This window comes from Thunnus albacares, chromosome 12, assembly GCF_914725855.1.
Source record: "Thunnus albacares chromosome 12, fThuAlb1.1, whole genome shotgun sequence".
Taxonomy (NCBI): Eukaryota; Metazoa; Chordata; class Actinopteri; order Scombriformes; family Scombridae; genus Thunnus; species Thunnus albacares.
In genome coordinates this window covers 15568673-15591138 of record NC_058117.1, presented here as the reverse complement: position 1 = coordinate 15591138, position 22466 = coordinate 15568673, and the positions used below count along the sequence as shown (strand labels likewise).

General features: G+C 41.6%; 2 protein-coding genes across 3 annotated transcripts in view; one reads left to right on the top strand and one right to left on the bottom strand.

Moving 5' to 3' along the window:
* Positions 1-10171, top strand: part of clcn2a (chloride channel, voltage-sensitive 2a) — a 39962-nt gene extending 29791 nt beyond the window's left edge. The window contains exons 13-25 of the mRNA XM_044368347.1: positions 641-796; positions 890-959; positions 1054-1164; positions 1743-1956; positions 2191-2324; positions 3313-3548; positions 3917-4028; positions 4161-4207; positions 6550-6618; positions 7750-7788; positions 7908-8012; positions 8870-8956; positions 9097-10171. Of these exons, the coding sequence (XP_044224282.1) occupies positions 641-796; positions 890-959; positions 1054-1164; positions 1743-1956; positions 2191-2324; positions 3313-3548; positions 3917-4028; positions 4161-4207; positions 6550-6618; positions 7750-7788; positions 7908-8012; positions 8870-8956; positions 9097-9612 (1896 nt within the window). The 3' untranslated portion in view covers positions 9613-10171. The remainder of the gene's footprint in view (positions 1-640; positions 797-889; positions 960-1053; positions 1165-1742; positions 1957-2190; positions 2325-3312; positions 3549-3916; positions 4029-4160; positions 4208-6549; positions 6619-7749; positions 7789-7907; positions 8013-8869; positions 8957-9096) is intronic.
* Positions 10172-12173: 2002 nt separating this feature from the next.
* Positions 12174-21410, bottom strand: fam131a (family with sequence similarity 131 member A). Of its 2 annotated transcripts, none has more exons than XM_044367122.1 (5): positions 19801-21410; positions 16811-16922; positions 16527-16709; positions 14992-15126; positions 12174-14841 (listed from the first exon to the last, which is right to left on the bottom strand). In XM_044367122.1, the coding sequence occupies exons 2-5, from the start codon at positions 16899-16901 to the stop codon at positions 14267-14269; spliced, it is 984 nt and encodes a 327-aa protein (XP_044223057.1). In that variant the 5' UTR covers positions 16902-16922; positions 19801-21410; the 3' UTR covers positions 12174-14266. The 2 variants fall into 2 exon arrangements, with proteins under 2 accessions (XP_044223057.1, XP_044223056.1); XM_044367121.1 differs by lacking the exon at positions 19801-21410 and adding an exon at positions 17231-17733.
* Positions 21411-22466: the final 1056 nt, after the last annotated feature.

The following is a 22466-nucleotide window of genomic DNA, read 5'->3' as shown; positions in this document are numbered from 1 at the left end:
TTTTCTTTTTTTTTCTTTTTTATCCAGGCTTGTCAGTTGATAAATGTACAGTACAGAAATGGCAGAAATGCCAAATATATCATTTCAGTATCTGGGCAAAAATAAAACCAAGAAGTAAGTCAGACTAGGTGATGCAGACACATTGTACTAATAATGGAAAAGCTGACACAATAGTGCCAGCGCTGCCTGTGCACCTGCCACACTGCAAAATTGTCCCGGATAACAGAATCTTGAGTCTTATTTAGAGCCTTTCAGACTCTGAAAACAAGAAAAACATGCACTAGTGAGTCGAGTTGTTTTCAGACACAGGCTCAGTTACAATGAAATGATCTCATTATCCAAAATGAGCAGTTAAGATGGAACTTCTTTGCAGTGCACAGATTACAAAAAAAAGATTTAATTAATCAATTCACTGATTCAATTCACTCATTAATGCTATCATTAAAGGAGTCATGGGCACATGTATTGAAAACAAACATTAAATTCAACTGGTAGTATTAATCGCAGCATTTTTGGCTGCAGGGATTTGCAGAAATTCTCACCAAAGACTTTGTGTAAACGTCAGGAGCCTCAACAGTTCTGTCCGTCTGGTATTGAAGTGTAAGCTTGACGATATCTTTCCCTTGTGTCGACCTCTCAGCTGACACAGCACGAGTCTCTGGTCGCGCTGTTCGACAACCGTACGTGGTGCCGTCAGGGCGTGGCCGAGGAGTTCGACTACATCAGCCACCATCACGCCTGGAAACACCCCCAGGTCAACGTCTTCATCACGCTCATCCTCTTCATCATCATGAAGGTATGTGCTTTTACTCGTACATCTAGGAAATGTGTGGCATTTCATGACGGTTAAACACACACACACGTCTCATCTTGTTTATTCTCATCTCAGTTCTGGATGTCCGCTGTGGCCACCACCATGCCTGTTCCATGCGGGGCCTTCATGCCAGTTTTCCTTATTGGTGAGTAAGATTTCCTGTTTTCTAATCAGTTCTACTGCTATTAAATACAAAATCCTTAAAATAATTCTTTGCTGTATCTGTGTGTGATGGACAGGTGCAGCATTTGGCAGACTGGTCGGCGAGATCATGGCAGCCATGTTTCCTGATGGTATACATGCTGATGGCAGTGTGTATCCCATAGTTCCTGGCGGTTATGCTGTAGTCGGTGAGCTCTAAATCTGTTTTTTTTTATATATTTATGCTGTAATTTAATCCACCATTTTGTATCTAATTTGCCTTGATAACCAATTTTCAGGCCAGATTTTGCTCTTCCTCGCTTCCTGCATGATTGAAATCGCTGCCACCGCTAAGCTGCAGCCATTTGTATCACTTCACACCAGCTTATAGAATGTGACTGATGAAAATTGATTCCACTTAAGCTGAACATTACATTTCGGACCGAAGTAAAATAGAAAATCGTTCAATACAGAATTACCACGGTCGTGACTCACTGGTCAGTGCGACAGGATGCCGTTAAATGTTATGAATTAGAACGACATCCTGCAAAAAAAAAAAAAAAAAAAATTCTGTTTGGATTTGCTGTCTTTCAGTGGACTCTCTTCTGATTAATGGCACACAGTTACTTTTCACATTTAACATCACGTATCGAACTGTTTAATTTTTCATTCCTGTTGAAACTGTGTTAAATCACACAGTAAATCTTCCTCTGTAAACCGTATGAATGGTTTCAAAGAGACTAGACACATAAATGATTTTTCTTAAATTCATATCCCTCCTACGCAGGTGCTGCAGCGTTGTCTGGAGCAGTCACCCACACTGTATCCACAGCGGTCATAGTGTTTGAGCTGACTGGTCAGATCTCCCACATCCTGCCTGTGATGATTGCCGTGATCCTGGCCAACGCCGTGGCCCAGTCACTCCAACCATCGTTGTACGACTCCATCATCCGCATCAAGAAACTTCCTTATCTGCCCGAGCTGGGCATGGGGCACCATGAGTGAGTCTGTGTGTCCACTTGTTTGTTTGAATGAATGCTAACGATGGATTTGTCCCTTGTTTCTTTATGCTGTTGATCTACATCCTTCTCATCTCCTCCCTCCCTCTCTTCTTTCATTTCCTTCGCTCTCATGTGTCTCCTCATCACCCTGCATCCTCCCTTCTCTTGACTTAACCTCCATCTCTCCCCTCCTACCTAATCCCCTCTCTGGTGCTCCCCTCCTCCACCTTTCAGGAAGTATAATATCCGTGTGGAGGACATCATGGTCAGGGATGTACGCTACATCACTCTTACCTCTTCCTATCGGAACCTGCAGGAGATGTTGGTGACCGCTCAGCTTAAAACACTCGCCCTGGTCGAATCTAGAGGTAGGTGCATGTGAAAGGATATCAATCATAACAAGTCTTTGAAACTAATGAAATGTGCTAATTGTCATTTTGATACTGGTGGAGCAGTAATGTTTCAGCGCTGGTGCTGGTGTCCTATATTAATATTTTAACACAAGTGATATAATGGCTGAGTTTTGGTCCTGATGCCAAAATGATTTTTTCAATCCTGAGAAATATAAACATGTTTCTCTACAAAACCCTTTTTTGCAAAGAAAAGAAGGCAGACGCATCAAATGTTAAATAATATTTACAAGCAGTTGTAGAAGAACTTTGCCTATATCAAATCAATCTCTGAGTTTTCAGAATCAGTCTACACCAGCTTTTGGTACTTGACAGTTTTTGATTTATTATTTATATGTATTGTAATAATGATAGTAAGCCCTACTCAGGACGAACGATTCAACAGTTTCATTGTGTTGGATTTAGTTGAAATTACTTCGACCCTTTAGTATGATTGTTTAAAAATTATTCTAAGTAAAATTATCACTTTAAAGCTACGCTCAGTTGACAGTCCATCAGATACATTTAGCTAAAACTAATGTGTGCAGCGTAACAGTCCTGCAATAAATCCTACCTTCATGAAGGTTGTCTCTAATATTTTGTCCACTCCACTTATATCAACGAGGGTAGACTAAATATCGAAACACCTCTCAGGATAACACAATACAGTTCAACAGCAGCACAAACTAAAGCCTCCAAAATGTCCATAAACTTGAATCAACTCCTCTATAAAAAAGTGAAATGAAGGTAGGATTTATTTGTGACAGCTGTTGTTTTAGACCGCATTAGACATATGTAGGTGTACTTAATAAATTGAGTGTATATGTACATGTTTTGCACTCCTGTATATGCTGTCGTAATCACTTCACGACTACTATCTCTTCTTTATTCCACTTTTTCCTCTGTGAGCTTGTTCTGCGTTTCACTTTATCTCATTCCTTCATCCTCTCTCTTTCTGTCTCTTCAGACTCGATGATCCTCCTCGGCTCCATAGAGCGACTGCAGCTCCAGTCTCTGCTCTCGCTTCAGCTGGGCCGCCAGCGGAGACTGGAGTACCTCCGCCAGCTGGCCCAGGACAACGGCACCCACGATCAGCTGCCAAGCCTGACCACTGACAGCACTCCCAGTTCGCCCTGCACCCACACCCACGCTCACATCAACGCCGCCACCAACACCAACGCTCGCCAAGGGGTCCGCTTCCTGGTGAGCACCCAACAGGTGTGAGGCGTCCGGGGGCGCCAGGGCTGGGATGGGGCGAAGTCTGGCTTGGGTTGGGGTTGTAGCGGTAGACTAAAAGTGGATGAGACACAGCATGTGTGAAGCATGTAGCAGTAGGTAAAGGCACAGATGGAGTTTTTGACAGCTGTCGTGGTAAGTGTCTGTTTACAAACTGTATAAATTTCCATTACTTCTATATTTACATTAACACGTGTCTTTTCTGTCTCTGTCGTCTGTGCCCTTACCTGTGCTGTCTTGTTTGTTTATGTGCACGTGCTTGTATTTGTCTTTTCTGTGTTTTCTGCGGGCATGTGTGTGTCTGGCTGCCTTTTGTTAATATATTTTCCATGTAGATCTCCACAGAGGAGTCTTCCTCCTTCAGCCCAGTGGTTTCCAATGTTCAGCTTCCTCTGAAATCTGCCTTGAAAACTGTGTCTGCCATCAGCGACACAGAGACACCAAATAGTATGTACTTTCCAACACTTTCCACACACAAACACACACAGTAGGGAGATTGATTAATGAGAACAAACTATTAAAAAAAAGATCTGAATCCAAATCCAATTTAAAAACAGTTTTTTTTGTTTTCTCTCTGAGGCTCTCAGACCCTCTCCTGTGCTGACCAAGACAAGGAGCTGCTGGAGGTGAGAGCAAGAGCAAGGAAGAGAGAAGGATATAATACATGTGTGGGTGCAAGTGCTCTGTATGAGTATGACACGTACTGTATGCAAGGGTGTGTGTGCTCTCTCTGAGTCCACGCATATGCCGTCAACCTCCTCCTCCTCCTGCTGCTGCTGCTGCTGACAGGCAGGATCCGCCCACAGGCAGCAGGGTTTTCCTGTGTGATCTCATGCTGTGGTCGTAGCTTTTTGTTTTAAAACGTCTGTGAGTCATTGCCCCCTTCACTACACAACACATTCACTGCCAGTCAAACGTTTTTGAACATCCTACATATTAGCATTTTTGGTTTAATCTCAATCAATGTTGTGGATTCAGAATATACGTTGGTGTCATGCAGTGTGGCAATAAAAGTTTTATCTATCTTTAACCTGTGTCCACCAGTACCTCAGCAATGACTGGTCACTACAGACTCATGCTGTGCAGCCAAACAGTGTTGAAACCTAAAAAACTTTGTTTTAAATTCTAGTGGGAATCTCAAAGTTACCAAATATGTCAGGATGAATTTTATTTTACAGTGATGGAGTGATGCAGGCAGAAAAATCATGGGTTTAAATAGTTTACTTTGTGCTAACATCTTATAGCTCAGTGGTTCCCAAACTTTCTGTCACGATCCTCTTTTGAAGTAAAAACAATTTTAAGGCCCCTGCGCTCTGTTAATTGGTTGCTTTTATCAATCAAAACAACTTTATTGTTGTTGCACAAAAGCAGAAATTTGTCTTCATCTTGCATGACAATCAACATCAATAACAAATCATTCACATCATAAGTTACAAAAAACAGTTAGTAAAAAACATTTTGCACTGTTAGATGCAATTTCGTAAAAAAAAAGAAAGGAATAAATTGTTAGAAATAATTTAAGACTAATTTAAGAAGTAAAGTGCCAGGTACATGGGATTCAGATCAATATTGGCTTGTCCATTAATTACCGGTTTAACTGATGTATGGCTTGTGGGATGAATGATTTTTTTATAGATTTTTCTTTCTTTGCACAGGAGACTCTGTACCGTCTCCCTGAAGGCAGGAGCTGAAAGTAATGATTCAGGGGATGGATGGATGGCATGAATGCTCCAAGATTTTGTCATTCATTCAACTGCTTTGTCATAGTGATAAGCTAACAAGTGTTGTTTACAGCCTGACATTGCACTGCCAAGTTTGACTATTCTGGAGAGTTTGGCCTCTATCATTAAAGCTACACCAGTGGTTCTATGAGGCTGCACTTGGCTGAGATAAATATGAATGTGAGAACGCTGACATGCTCACAATGACAATGCTAACATGGTGATGTTCAGCAGTTGTAACGTTTACCATCTTAGTTTAACATATTAGCTAATTTGCTAACACTTGCTAATAAGCACCAAACACATTACACATCACAGCTGAGGCTGATGGGAATGTCATTAATTTTGCATGTATTTCATCATAAACCAAACTATTAGACAATTTTCAATTTTGACCTGATCATGGCACTAAATGAATAGTTAAGGGATTAATAAAGTTATTGCAAATCATTCTAGGTGTGACATAAATGTTTGTACAAAATTTCGAGGCAGTCCATCCAATAAATGTTGAGATACTTCAGTTTGGACCAAAGTGGTAGACTGACCGACAATCCACAAAAGACACAAAAGCACAGGAGCAACTAATAACATCAATGACAGCCAGCAGTTGTCGCAATGCAATGCAGCAATTAATAATGTTATTAGTTGCACCTGTGTTTCACAAGTCCAAATGTCTGCAGAGAAAAGGGTCTGTTTAACTTCAGTTTCAGTCTAGATGCTGTTAGGACAAACTTTTGACTGGTACTGTGTATTTTTCCATAAACACTTGCAATGGTTCTGTGCCCCCCTATGAGGGCCCACCCCCCATTTTGGAAACCACTTATTTAGCTTCAATGAAGAGCTAGAACAAGCTTATTTAATAGTGTGTTATACTGTCAGACAGTATGGAATAAGATGTTTTTTTCGACCTTAAAGCTTCTTATAAAGACAACATTAGGGCTCAAACATTTGACAAAAATGCTAAAATCTAGTGTTCAAAAAGCCTTTTTTTCTGGCAGTGTATCTACCATCCAATGTTGTATTAACATTGGGTTTCTTGTGCAGATTTTGTGCCCTCACCTCCATCTGTGGTGTAGTAATTATACCCTTTCAGCAACATTGTGCTCACATCGCAGAGACTTCTCCCAGTAGAAGTCAGACTGGGATCCAATGTTGCAGTGACACCATGTAAGGGGGTAAAACTGTCCAGTTTCACTGACGCTGTGTTAATGTTGTGCTGTGTTGATGCTTCTCTCCTGGACTGGAAGAGCCCGGCTGGGCCGGCTCCTCCTGAAAAAAGAAAGCCCAAGCCCAAACGTGTGAGGATCTCCATGGCGGTAAGATTGTCTGCCGCCTAGAGACTGTTGCTTAGTAACCGTTGCCTTGCGACACGCACGTAGTAAGTGCTGGACCAAAATATTTGTGGTGCACCAACCAAAGCATTAGAGTGGCTTTGCAGAGAGAGCGAGAGAAAGTGTGTGTGTGTGTGTGTGTGTGTGTGTGTGTGTGTGAGAGAGAGCGAGAGAGAGAGAGAAAGAGAGAGAGAGAGAGGGGTGGAGTTTTTTAAAAAGTGGTTGAGGTTTAATTGTCCTTTTTAACTTCAATGTTCAATCAGATTTCAGTCTAAACACTTGTTCTGTATGTAGTTGTGTGTTTTGGAGTATTTGTTACGTGTTGTTTTATTTCACATGGTCGATTCTTAAAGTTAATGGTGTAATTGGTGTTTTCTGTTTGACCCATTAACCAAACTTTTACATTAACCTTAGAAACTCTTTGGAGACTTAAGGTCCTCCTCCACTCAAAAATATGCTTTTTTTCTTGTTCCTACAGTTGAATGTTTGAGCTTCATTGTGCAGAATGATGTATGTGCAGAGTTGACACTAGAGGGCTGTTTTCACATTTATCTGCTGAAAAGTGGAAAGTTTCTCTGAGCTCATTGAAAATCCAATTTAAGGGGTGGGCCTACAAGCATGATGTGTGACATCACAAATAGTTTGGAAGCCAATTTACATAAGTGTGATATATAAAGTTGAAGCCTCCAGTGCACAAACATTGAGAATGGACTTTCTGGTGAATAAGGAGACATCTTACGTCTGTCAGTTAAACTTCTGAGATGAACATATGCATATTTGGCATTTTTAATGAAGGAGAAGAAGTAGATGCAATTTTAAGGATTTTAACAATATAATTGAACTTTTTTTGTGGAAAACCCATATCAGACACAAATTATTATTTAAAGTAGAGTATTTGATATACATCTTAAAACATGTCTGGAGGGGATCTTTAAGATATAAATTATTTATTGGCCTACAGTTTTCAGATTGTACCCTCAGATTGTCCGCTGTGTGATGCGTATGTGTGGGTACTCTGTTTACATCATAGAGTTTGGTGTACAGTATTACTTAATGTATATAACTTTTGTGTATTTATGGGGACAATGTTTATCTAACTGAATTTTGTCTTTTCAGGACTCCACTGAAGTAGAAGATTGCATGACCCCAACAGACGTGAGACCCACACTAGCACAAAATATAAAAAAATATAATATAAAAAGGTAAAAAAGTTTCAGTGTCTTGTGATCGTTCCATGTGATTTCTGACGAGCACCGTCATACCTCTCATCCCAGATCGCAGAGTGGGAGGAGCAGCAGCTAGATGAACAGGTGGATTTCAAGAACTGCAAGATTGACCCCGCCCCCTTCCAGCTGGTGGAGCAAACATCCCTGCACAAGGTACAATATCAGCGAAAAAATCCCTGAACTCATTTTGAAATGAAATTGACTTTCTCACCATGGTAGCTAATTTTCCTTATCACAAGATATTAATTATTTAACAATAAATGTGCAGAAAATGTGCAAACTTTTTGTATTTTGCCTATTATCTTTAATTTCTGATCATGTTTTTTAATATTTATGTTATTGTTTCTTGTTAGAAAAGGAAAATATACAGGCAAGGTGGTTTCAAAATGTCCTTTCATTGGGGCTTCAACCATGTAACCATAGCTAGAATGACCTCTCTGGTATCACACAGCTTAATGTGCAGAACGTGGCACTAATAATGTTGATTAAGTACACAGCCATGGGACTGAATGGTGCTTTAAATCAATGTGTGCACTACATTAAATGTTACTGATGTATTTTCTTTGCGACTGATGCTGACATCAGACTACACGATATCAGCCTGTTAATGGCGCAATCAGACAGACAGTCTGATCTTTTTCCAGTGTAATCTGTCATAGAAGACAACCAATACAACATCTGGGACACTTCACTTCCACCTGAATTTTTTTTTTTTTGCTTTTTCTCGCCTAGTTTGACAACATCTACAATGTGCTCCATGTTGTTGACTCACTGAAGCACAATAATTATACCAAGTGTCATCACACCTGTGGGTATGATGTCACCCTCTGCACATCCTCCACTCACTCACCCTCTTTCTACAGATTGGGAAGTCTTTGGTTTTGAAACACAAAAAGATTGTGTCGTCTGATCCCAGCATTACACTCTCCTTTACCTTGATTCAATAAGCAAATACACTTGCTATATTTGAGTCTGGTTCCAGGCCATAACCCATCTCTTCTCCTCCACAGACTCATACCATCTTCTCTCTGCTGGGTTTGGATCACGCCTACGTGACCAGCATGGGACGTCTGGTTGGAGTCGTCTCTCTCAAAGAGGTGTGTATTGTTAAAGCTCTCTCTCTCTTAGATGTATGAGAATGTGTGATCACTGATGCTCATCTTCTCTCTTCTTATCTTTCTTTCCCTCTTGTCTTTTACTTCTTTATTCCTGCTGGCTACTGCTTGTGTATCTCCAGCTGCGTAAGGCCATAGAGGGCTCAGTGACAGTGACTGGAGTGAAAGTGCGCCCTCCTTTGGCCAGTTTCCGTGACAGTGGGAACACAACAAGCGTATCCGAGGTGACAGAACTCCACAAGCTGTGCATCCGTCACAGGGGGCTCTCGTTGCCACGGGAACCCAACCGTCCTGACGTGGAGGACCAGCCAGATATCCCGTACAAAGAGATGCCCGTCAACTTCTCGGACCAATCAAATTTGCAGTTTGAAACCAGCCCCGGCGACATCACAGATCAGTCGTCGGAGTTGGTGCTTCAGGAAAGCCCCTCGTTCACCGAGGACCAATCTGAATTTACTTTTGACTGCAGCCCCTCCCACACCGAGGAATCAGAGCTGGGCTGTGACTATGACCCCTCCATACACACTCCTGAGCCGGATGAATTAGAGCAAGAACAGGAGAGTCCACCTCTGAACAAGGACCAATCAGAACCTGAGGGCGATGGTAGCCCAGGCCACACTGAGGATCAACCAGAATGATCAGAGGGGATCCATACTGTCGCCTCATGAATGTTGACGTTTCTTACATTTGTAGAGGTCATTCTCATCTCCTAAGTCCAGCCTAGATACCTGTGTTTATATAACGTTGTTCTGGTGTGAGTGAGTGAAAGTGAGCATGAGTAGATGTGACAACTTAGTATTGTGTTTCAAACTGTTTAGATGCCTGTTGAAAGGATGGAGCTGGAGTTATTCTATATTTTTATTGCTGTCAACAAATTCCATGAAAATACCAAAATCAACAGTGCGTTAAAGCTCCCGTAATGTAGAAAGGGAGATTTCCTTTTTTTAAAATATAAAGTAGGTCTAGGTGCTATATAAATACTGTGAAAGTATCAAAACGCTCAGTCCACAGAGAAATGCACACAGCCCGTATTCAGAAACTGTGCCTTTAAACAAGCCGTTTGGACTTCCGTAAGGTTGTGTTGTCACAACTATACGCTCAGTGTTTGCCTTAGAGGGACGGCAAAATATGTTTAATTATGTTATTTACCTATTTATGTGCACTTGTTTAATTTCAGCTCAGTGTGAAAGTCTCTACTGCATTTTGCTGTCATAAATGTTCGCGCTGGTTTTTTTCCTCTGCTCTGCTCTCTGTGTTTCACCCGGGGGCGGGGCTTAGCCACTCCACACACACACACACACACACACGGAGTAGAGCAGAGGAGAGACAGACAGCAGAGTAAATTCTGTGCAGTTGTTGGATGTCAGGAAGCAAATTTGTCATTGCACAGCCTTCCAAAGGTTGGATAACACTATCCTCAGCTGTGGCCATCGCAGTTTACCAGTGAGTTTTATCCAGAGCCCTGGTTTTACCTAAACTACAGGCTAGGCTACAATCTATTACGTGTAGTTGGCCTGGGCATGCATCACTCAGAAAACAGTCAGCCAATCAGAAGAGAGGGGCATTAAACAGACACAAAACAGCCTGTTCTTGGTAGAGCTCCAGATGCCTATTGGCAGAAGTGTTTATGGCTGTCCTGAACGGTCATACACAGACTGGGAGAAAAAATGGCATCATAGAGAGGGGCAAGATGTCAAGAACGATGCACACTTTCGGACGGTCTCTCCTCAAAGTCATTCATGGTGTTGTTCTCAGTTGTTCACATGAAAAGTGACAGAAATAGTTGTGTAAAGAATGAAAACAAAGAGTTGAAACCCTGCTTACTTTCTCACTTCCACACACCTGTCCCATCACTGCGTGAAGTGATTGTGACTGTCAGATTATTGGTTTCGGAAAGTTAAAAGAATTATGTTGCCTGTCCAGTTCTGATGTGGAAAAACTGTAGGGGGAGGGGTTTTCATACACTGAACATCTGACCCATCTGACAAGTACTTGGTATGAAGCATATTGATGCCTTCAGTCCATCTCTCAATAATTTCTGGCCTCCCTACTCTGTTTGTTGTTCATTGGTTCCTACTGACAACATTAATGTTTATAAGCGACTCACAAATATGTAGTTTCGTTTTCAGAAAAAGGCTGAGACATTCCCTTAAAGGGGACGTATCATGCACATTTCCAGGTCTATATTTATATTCTGGGGCTCTACTGGAATATCTTTGCATGAGTTCCAATTGAAAAAAACTCCATATTTATCTTATATTGGCTCTTTATGCAGCCCCTCAGTTCAGCCTCTGTCTGAAACATGCCAGTTTAGCTCCTGTCTCTTTAAGGCCCCCCTCCTCTTCTGATTAGTTAGCTTCCAGACATTGCCCCTCTCCAGACTTCTGGAAGCTACGTCAACAAACAGCAGTAGTAAGATTTCGCTTTTTTCTTGTTCTTTTGTCAAAATGTAAATTTCTCAAATACATCTGTACACGTTTGATCTGAAATTCAATGTGATATATGTGAGTGGACAACGCAAACAACTCGTGGAACGACCTTAGCAACAAAGACTAGGGTACAGATGGCTGTTTGTGGGCACGTGCAAACGGTCTGACATCAGTTCATGTCAGTAGTTAAGATAACTTAAGAGCAGCTGAAGCCTGGGCTTTTGACTTTCAGGGAGTAATTTTACATACGTTCACCTCAAATTTGACCGAGTTTAACATAGACATCCAACATCATAATAGTATAAAAAAAGGCAGAAAATCACAAAAAAGTGTGTTATGTCCCCTTAACAAAGCTGGGCAATGTAGTTTGTAGTGAATGTTACTCAAACAGGAGGAAGTAGTGCATTTGTTGGGGACTATTTTCAGCTGCGAATTAATGCACATTTGTTGCACTAGTTATTATTTACAGCACCAGGACTGTGTGTGTGGGATATTGCCCATATATATAATGCCCATATTAGTTGTAATATCACTCAGTGCAACAGTGTGGCTCATTTATGTTTTAATGGAGGTCTATAGAACAGAGGAATAAGATATATTAGACAATTTTTGTTAGGAGAACTGAGTCATTGCTTGTTTTGAGTTTGTCATAGGATTTGTTAACAATAAGTAAAATATGGAGTATCACCAGCCCTGTTCTTTAAATGTGTGTTTACATGTGTATGTGTGTGTATGTGTGTGTGTGAGAGAGAGACTTTTTGACACTTTCCCTTCATGCTCAAGTCCGATCTAGACTCTCCAACATCATTTGAGTCTCATGCCAAACTAACATCCTGTAAACATGAATCCAGGCATCACAAGGAGAGAAATACAAGTCACATACACATAATGAGACGGTAAAAATAAAAGGAGTGAACGAGGGAGAAGAAAGCACAGAAGAACAAAGAAATGGAAAATTATTCTAATGAGCACATAATGATATGAATTCAAACAACTACCTATTCACAAGCACTGGACTAATATAACAGAGGGTCAGAATTAAGGACCTTTATTATTAAAGATATATAGAGGTGTTGGTTTATATGTCGGCTGATATGCAATAAATTTACAGTAATAATGCAGTAAAGGTGATTTAATACCAACAAAGTCATCATTAGTTTGCCCATACTCCATTGTTTACAACATTCTGCAGTCCTGGCAGGGTTACATGTCACAGCATATCATTAGCAGTATTTTTCTTTAAATTTTACTACCAAATATCAGTGTCCATATCAGCCCCAAAACTCCACTATCAGCTGGGATCTACCATTATTACTTGTGACAAAGGCAGCTTCCAAAGGTCCACCAAGCTTAGTAGTACTACAGGGCTCCAAATAATGGTGAAGCACATTGTAATTATTAGCATGAATATAATTTACTGCACATGTAGCCTTGTTTGGCTTTACAGGGGCTGATTCAATAAGGGCAACATAGTCTCTTCAGTCTCCTCATGTGTGAGAGAATATTTCATCATGTATGAACTGCCTCAATATCATCTGCTATGTGAATTTACTGTGTTTTAACGTGTTTTTTAGCATGATAAAGGAACAACACTTGAGCTCAGATGGGAGGAAGATACTGGCTGTTGTACAGAGCACACAGACACACACTTAAATACGCACACATGTATGCGGCCTGTAGATATTTACACCCTGATATGTTACACGTATCTTTAATCCAGCCTGGTCTCCGATGCAATGTTGAGAAATGTAACTACCCTATGAAGCACAGTGATACCCCACGAGTCCAAAAACTGTTGTAGAGCAAAAGTGTGTGTGAGTCCTTGTTACAACCCGAGTCAAATATCAAAATGGATGTAAGTATTTTAAGCTTCATGCAAAGTTTTTGAGCCATATTTCAATCTTATGTGATATCACGCAGCACACTTTTTTGTTTGTGTGAACATTTGTGCAACGATTTATTAACGTCTTAACTTTTGTTTGCATATAGAATGTGAATTAGTGCTCGCCATATAAGATAACGTATAAGGAGTTAAATGTAGAGAGTGTACAAGCTAATTGGCAGCGTATCTAGTTAAGCAATAAGTCTGTAGTATCTCCCTTTATATGGCACTGGCCTGTATATGCTTTGTACATATGAAAATACACGGATGATATGTACGTACATGCTATGTACATAGGAGAATTATGCATTTGAAATCAACAGCCATCGTTATTTTTCAGAGAACATGAACATGTTTTTGTACATGAGTGAATGATTAAATTTAAAGAAAAACACCTTGAAAAGATAAGTCGAGAGATTGTGTTTCTTCCTGATGTGTCGGCGGATAAAAGACAAAAGAATCGTTTGTCCAAAAAAAATCATATTTATATATATATATTTATATATATATATGCAGGACATTCAGACATTCAGTATCAAACATAGCCCAACCCACATGACACAGCATGACCCAGGATAAAACAACACTACAAAATATCCATAGAAAACCAATTCAATAGTGACACGACTCTTCACAAAAATGTACAAAACTCAGTTTGAACAACAGCTTTACATTCTGGTTGAACTCTCCCAATATATATATATACACACACATATATATATATATTATATGTATATATATATATACACATATATATATATATGTTTTGTTTACAGCAGCGATAAACGGTGGAGCGACACCAGTACATGAAAAGCCTGGAGGATGAGAGACAGAAGGCAGCAGGTGGAGGAGAGATGATCAGAGGAGGGAAAGAAGAAGAGGAGGAGGAGGAGGAGAGAAGGTTTACAGTAAAAGCGTAATAGATTATGTCATATCCAGAATCAACACGGACTCAAAGAGACATAAAGATGAGACAACACATCACATCAAATACTCTTTCTCCTCCTTCTTCTCTTCTACTTCATCCCTTTCCTCCTCCTCCTCATCGAATGACGCCACTCCAGAGGAAGCCCGGTCAGAGAAGAAGCTTCTCGGGCTGCAGTGCCACACCCGAACCTCTTGAAACACGCTGCCTTCCTCCTCCTCATCCTCCTCCTCGTCCTCCTCTCCTGGAGATTCAGAGTGAGAGGTGGAGTAGCAGGAGTCAAACCTGCTGCTTCTTGCTCGAGGCCTCCACTCTGGCTTCTGGTGGATGCAAACCTCACTGTGCTCCTCCTGCAAAGGAGTCGGCTGCTCCTCGTGACCACCCAGCCTCTCCTCCTCTTCCTCCTCCTCCTCCTCCTCCTCCTCCTCCTGGAATGGACTCATGCAGTCGCTGGGTAAAGTAAGTGAATTGGTCTGGGATGAATGTGGGTCACTGTGAGATGAGGGTTGACCACAGATCAGGCTGCCGCTGCTGCTGCTGGAACCCAGGGAACAGTCGGAGGGCGGAGGCTCGCCACTGTCGACCTCAGGTTGGCATGGCGCTCTTGAAATGGGATTGGACGTGGTGGCTTCTGAGGGAGGAGCAAAGAGTCAGAACACCTGGGGGTGGATGAATGGATTATCGGGGGAGAGATGGGGAAGATGAGGCGTTTTGTCAGTGATGACGCAGAACTGAAAACGATGAGTGGAATGAGATGAAATGAGCATCTGAATGTTGGTACCTGAGCTCTGGCTGGAAGTGTGAGTCTGTCCGTTGGCGTGGGAGTCTTCATCGTTGGAGTCTTCCTCGTCGTCATCATCCATCGACGCCCAGGCACGCAGCTTGGCCTCAGCGATGGCAAACTGCTCAGCCACTCCTGGCAGGAAAACAAATCCAATTAATTGATTCCGTGGTCACAAGCTTTTTGGCTTGTGACCCCTTAAGACGAAAGATTGGTTGGTTTGGCGGCTGTATGCGTCTACCAGCTGAGACCAGTTCAGCTAAAGATTGATTTGTTTTATCCTTATGTGGATTACTTTCAGGATTGAAGAAAATTTTGAAAAAATAATCATTGTAACAGAGATGCATTTTTTCTGCTTTCCTATCATGTTTATCATCTCAGAGTTGTCATGCGACCTCTTGTGGGGGTCCCGACCCTCATGTTGGGAACTACTGAATTAACATATCTAACACAAGGAGAACAGGAGTATGTGACTTTTCCAGTGACTTTGACAATTCATAGATTCATGTATTAATTAAGGTAAGAGTAATACTACAACCTTATTTTACACCTCTTTTTTGGGAGTTAATCTGCTTCCATATTACTAATTTCTACTGAACATTTGATGTTTTTTATGTAGTTTTAATCCTGTCCTACATCCCCCCCATTCATTTCAATCAGTTAGAAAAGGCCATTGTGCTACAATGAAAATGATTATTTTCATTGTTGATTAATCTGCAGATCATTTTCTCGATTTCATGATGATGATTTGTCTATAAAATATCAAAAAACTGAGAAAAATATCCATCACAATTTCCAAAAGCCAAAGGTTAAAGGTCAAAATTGTTATAAACTGAGAATATAAAACTAACTAAATAAATTTAAGAGCGTGGTAGCAGCAAACATTTGGTGTTTTTGTTTGAAAAATGGCTCAAATTATCAATCAATTATCCAAATAGTAGTTTGGATCAACTAATTATTTCAACTCTATCTATTAAGCAGGAAGAAAACTTGTTATTGGTGGATGACGTTATTGATCGGGCTGTAAAAGGTGAAGCTGTAGCCTTAAAATATACATTATGTAGAGTCACTGTGTACCCTTCGTCCCTCCTCCTCCTCCTCTCTCTCAACTCTCTCTGTTGATCAAACCACGCCGATGTCACCGGTGCCAGAGAGGATGAGTCACAGAAAAAAACAACAGGAGCTGTTGTACCATTGGTGGGCAGTGAAGTGTTTTGGGAGAGTGTCTAATAGGCCACCATCTGCTGCCAAGACGAGCCGTCAACCGAGAGACGGCGCAGTGGGCGGAGCGGACCACTGACATGCAGGAGTTTTAGGGGATTAGGTGCATGACAGAAGGTGGGAGACAGCCGGTGGGAGATGATGCTGGAGCTAAACCAAGCTAAGTAAGAGGACGCACATGCCGACACAAACACACAAGTGACGTACAGACACCAGCTAGTTACACTAGACTTGAATCTTGCAGCTTGAACAGAACATTTAACTATAAAAACCTGGATGTGGACGGTGAAGGTAGTAATGGAAGTAATGAGTACCTGCAGCAAACCGGGCCTCCTTCTCTCCTTCAGTCAGATGGCAGTAGGAGCTGAAGTGGGAGTGGGCAGCCGGTGGCGTGTCCGCAGGTTTGGGCCAACCTTTCCACTCTATGAGGTGGGCGACTCGGCCCTGAGCCAGCGAGGTGGGCTTTGTCACATGGTCCCTCACTGCCTGAGAGATACCTGGGCACAGGGAGACGTCAGAATTTGAAGTAGTAATTCAAGACATTTAATCACATTGTTAAAAACAAAAAAAAACAACAAAAAAAGAAAGAGGTTATTACCATTTAAGGAGGATCTGGCAAGTGCTGCAAACTCATGGATGCCGACGGTTTTTCGTGAATCTGCTGGAGATTTTCCTGACTTCGGAATCATTTCAGTCTCCTCAAACTTCACCTGCAGGAAAGAAAAGATTTTAGTAAAAACCCTTGTTTGTGTGAATGCATGAAAACAGCAAATCAGCTGTTTTGTCTCCATGTGTGTGTTGTATCCAGCAGTGGTGAGCTGTTTCAGTATTCCCAAAAATATCCAATATTTGCTGTGTCCAATTTGTGTGAAAAACCTTCTAATAGCATCTAATGGAAAAGCTCAAATTCAAATAGCCTACACATCACAGGACAAACACACCGCTGTAACCTCCCTGTCTAAATGAAGGATTCATCTAAAATGGAGATCTAGGCTGTTTAAAAAGGACTCCATCCTACCTCTTCATCTCTCTGTCTCTCCCTTCTTTCTCTACCCCTGGATCTCGGCCTCATCGTGGACATGCAGAGACGGTGTGACAGACCAACACAACTAAAAGTCACAGCTTGGGCTTCACTGCTTTAAACCACCAGGCAGACGAGCAAACAGCTATGCCCTAAATTTACTGCACAGATGCTAAAGCCACGGTAAGCCGGTGAAACCGGTTAGAATGGTTGGGGTCGAGGGCAGTGGTGACAGTCTCCATGCGACCGGGCAAACATATGGCGCGTGACCAGCTCTGGTAAGCAGCTCCAGCCACTTCAAAGCCGTTGATCCCTATTAAAAGTGATACTAACTAACTAACTCCACGTCCAAAACAAATGCACGTTTGGCTGCACCTAGCAGATGTTGAGCATCAGTGAAATCTGTGCCTGCAGTACAAGAATATAGAAATAAACAAATAAACAGCTTGCACACTGCAGGGCTCCATTGTCCACTTATTATTTATTGCGCCAAGGTGACATTTCAAGCATCAGGCTCAGTGTGATGAAGAGCAGTGGTGCTCTGAGTCTGATGAAGAGCAATGGTGCTCCAAACGTCACCTTGGTGCAATAAATAATAAGCGGACAACGGAGCCCTGCACTGTGCAAGCTGTATATTTGTTTATTTCTACATTTGCTCACTTTCAGTCCTGTACGTGCCCTCTTTGGTTTGGATGTACGTGCATAATTTAATCTTAAATATTTGGAATATGTCATGTTTTTAAGGAAGGAAGGAAGGAAGGAAGGCAGAAAACATGCTGCCTGAACAAAACTCTGAGCGCGTGCATGACTTGACAGATATCCTTAAGAAGCTTGGCTCCCAAAGCAGCTAAGAGAGAGGAGGCTCATGCTTAAGATAAAGTCAGAAATGACAGTAAATGTGTGTCAGAGGCAGGCAGGCAGGCGGGGAGGTGGTGATATGAAGGTGCAAACAGCTCCCACAGCCCGGGTGATGTTCAAGCGCTCCTCAGAAGGAAAGCTGCAGCGACAAAACACACCTGTGAGCTCCGCAGACGTCACTCATGCTCAACACTGATAAACGCGGCACATATTCAGCGTGTGGAGCTCCGCGCGGTGCCATCCTGAGACCCAGACACTCGGGTTTCAGCACCACAGACATAAATCACGTAGACAAAATAAGAAACAGTTAAAAATGTGTTTTATATTAAAATGCACGCCAGTTAGCAGTATCCTACACACTGTAGACCAACGTTCCTCAACCTTGTTGGTTTGTATTCGTCCCCACATGTTTTATGTCTTTCAAAGAGTAATTTTACTTTTGGATCATTTTAGCAACCAGATTAAACTCTCCACTATTTCAAAAGAAAAAGGCAAAACTTGAATGTGAATTTATGTAGAAATACAATGTTTTTTTTCTTCTTTTCCATCCAATCTCACCTCCCATCAGACTGGAAACCAGCATACAGTATGTAGGTCACATCCCTGCCATCTGGTTTAAACGCGTGATTGCTTTTTGATGGAATAAGTGTTTTAGTGCTGAAACAATTAGTTCATCAACCAATTAATTCATTAGTCACTTGACAAATAATTCATGAACACAGTCATTTATCAAGCAAATATGCAAAACATTCACTGGTTCCAGCTTTTCAAGTGGGAAGATTTTATGTTTTTCAGTGTTTTATATCTTTGTAAATTGAATATTTTTTGTGTTTTGGAGCAATTTGAAGATGTCACCTTGAGCTCAGGGACATTTTTCTAACCCTTTTAGACTAATTAATAAAAAACGAAGCCTTATGGTCTGTTTGACATGAGTCTGTTCCCCTTGATATTTCCGTTTTCTCTTATCACTTCACCTGCACATGATTTAGCCTCTCTGGAGTTGTTAAATGTGTAATGTTGCTTTTTTTTTAAAAAAAAAAACAACAACAACTCACATTTCAGCGTGCTGGTTGCCAGCCCTCATTTATCCTGATGAGACCTGCAGCTGCAGCAGCGTTTGCAAATGTAATGAAGTTGCTTTAAATCATTTTCCGTGAGCTGTTTGGATAATTTTGTATCCTCCCTGCAGACTGCGGTGCGCCTTTTTGACACTAACAGCGTGTCTAACAGGAGTATCGCTTCATCTAACACCCCCAGGGTCAGAGATGTGACTTATAGGACCAACAAGTGGGATGGAGGTTAAGCCAGTGTGACTGCGCAGACCTGCAGCTCCGAGCTTGCCTCTTGCATGAAAGGAAGAAGCTGCAGTGCTGATGAGTTGTTTTTTTTCTCTGGAAATGGTGCAGAAGCGACAGGCTGACGGCTGAATAACACATCACCCCGCCATTGATGGGTGCAGGCCTGTAAGCCCTGCAATTATGGGAGGGGGGGGGCGGGGGGGAGAAAATAACGCACAAGAGGCGCGGACGCAGCACGCAGCGGGTCTCCTGGCAACCTCTGAAGTCTCCATCTGCATACCAATAGCTCCATACCTGCATCGGATAAACACCGTGGCTGCCAAGAGCCCCTCTGCCTTTTATAAGCACCTTCACAGCTCTGACGAAGCTTGTGCAATTATTTCCCCTCACAGCGACACTCCGGTATCTTACCTGGAAGTCGGGCCGCGGCGGCTCATGATAATGCGCTTAATTGTCTCCAATCCGATCAACAGATGATATACCGCGCGCTTCAGGTCCGTCCTCGTGCTGCAGATTTGGCAGTGGAGCATTAAAGCCACGCAGTCGCCGCGAGCATCTTCCTAACTCCAGCATTAGGTCTCCAGCACAGGCGCACCATTTGTTGCTCGGTATATGGGTTACATAGGCTGTCCAAATGTCTCCCGATGGCAAGCGTCATCAACGCAAGGCGGTGTCACATCCCATCTATCCCCCCCTCCTTCCTCCTCCTCCTCCTCCTCCTCCTCCTCCTCCTCCTCGCCGTGCAGCCAAGATCAAGATACAGTAACAGCTTCAGTCCTGGAAACCACTGCAGCTGATTTATTTGTGATCTTTTATATTTTTAAAGCCACTCATCCGCAATCCTGTGTGAACACATTCAACAGGACACATGATGGAAATGACTGCGGTCTGAGATCAACAAAAAACCCCAAAATTAGGTGGTGAGGAAAAAAAAGAAGAGTGCAGTGGCAATTTGACCTGATTTGTTCAGTGATGTATAGCCTGCATTTAATATATGACAGGATTTTGTGACATTTAAATGATATACAACCTCAGATCCAGTGTATGTGCTGGTTTGTGGCTCAAAGTGTTTGGGAATATACATCACAAAATGACATCATTGAATATGATCATATGGACATTAAAATGGTTGTTTTACCTAAAATTAGGGCCCAAAATGTGTCAAAAATCAACACCTAAATCAATAATCAATAATAGTTGGCAAAACAATCTGACCACAAAGTCTACTGAGTAACTATCCCGGAGTTTTTGATCAAATCCCATGATCTTCCTCTGTAAGTGGAGTTGCTCAGTTGTCACAGAATCAAATTGTTTTTTTTGAGCACTGGAAAGACTTCTGAAGACAAAGGAGCAACTTCATCTGCTGAGGAGGATCATGTGAATTCGATCAAAAGCTCCAGAACAACAGTGGCCCTTGTGATGAGATTGTTTTGCTAGCAGCCGTTTCAAAGTCAAGAACTTTCATTCTCAAATAAAAGTAGCAGCTTTACAAAATGTGACAACGCTGCTGTACAGTGTGCTGTATGTGTTACGGCTGCACAGATCTTTTTTCTCTCCCAGTAGCTCAACCTCTCATACCAGTGCCCCCCCCCCCAACTTTAAAATCTGTGTATGGCACTACGAGGAGTTATTTTAATGTAAGATGTTGGTGACATCATGTCCGATACACAGTCTGCTCATTAAAAATCAGTAGAAATGCAACTAACAATTATTTTCTTTGTGTATTAATCTGCTGATTTTCTCTGTTCACCATTATTCCTTTGGTGTTTAAAATGTCGGTGTGAAAAAAGTGAAAAAAAAGCCAAAGATGACGTCATCAGATTGGGTGTCTTGTCCGGTTTTCAGTTGTAAATGATCTATAACAGAGAAAAGCACAAAATCCTCAGAACTGACAAGCTGTAACCAATTGGCAACTATTTTAAATCGATGGGTCAAGACATCTGTAAATTAATTTTCCGTCAATTGAGCGACTGTTTCAGCTTTAAAAAAGGTCAGTATTAGCGCGGAAACCAGTCCAGCGTTGAGTCCCGAATGAAACCCGTTGACGACACACGATGATAAAAATCGTGAGAACATCGAACACGGTTCAAACACTTGATGCAAAACTCTGCACAGCAACTTAATAAGTCCTTTATTTGCAATGTTCCGTTACCTCATCTTTCCAGTTTCCGATGCAAAAGAAGCAATAATTTCTTAAATAAAGAAAGCAAAAAAAAATATTTACAAAATTCCAATAAAACTAATAATCAATGGATTATCTAAAGCACCTCTCTGCATCTGGACAACTGCGGTGTCTGTTGGAAAAGGAAACACTGCATTACATCAGCAATTCATCGTTTCTGAAAAATAAAACAAAAAAAAAAAACTTTTTTTTAATTATTATTATTATTATTATTATTATTATATATTTACAGAATGCTCCTGAAATTAGTTTCCACTTTAAGTAGAAAAGGCTTTCGGATCATTTCTGTGTTGTTTTTTTTTTTATTTTTTTTTTTACTTTATATGTTTCATCAAGTCAATTTCTGTAGATTTCAAGTTTTAACGGTGATTGGGTCATTAAGTGTCCTCTACAGGGATCGCCCCCTCTCCCTCCCTCTCCGACAGCTCAGGTTTAAAGTACAGAAGAGGTAAAGATGAAGAGTCAGTCAGTGTGGTTCACTACTGGGGGATGGAAGAGGATGGCTTAGAGGAAGCATTAAGATCACCCCCTAGTAGTCAAGGTCAAAGGTCAACATCAGCCCTCCGTGTTTCTGTCCTCTGTGAGTCCCATGTCCGGAAACAGGAAGAGAAAATAAACAACCTTTGCTTTAAAAACTCCACCCATGATTATTTAAGATTAGTTAGCAATGTACATTTTTGTCCATCAACGTTTCGCCCACGGTATCAGTTATAGAAACACACTTCAGTCATGCTGCACACTCCAGTAAGGGACAAAGACATAAGAGCTGTGTTTGGATTTAACATACGTTATGGCATGATGATACCCACGGATCAGAGAACCCACTACACCGCACGCCCCACGGTTTATTCTTGCAGATCAGATAGGATGTTAGGCAATATAATTATCTAGAACC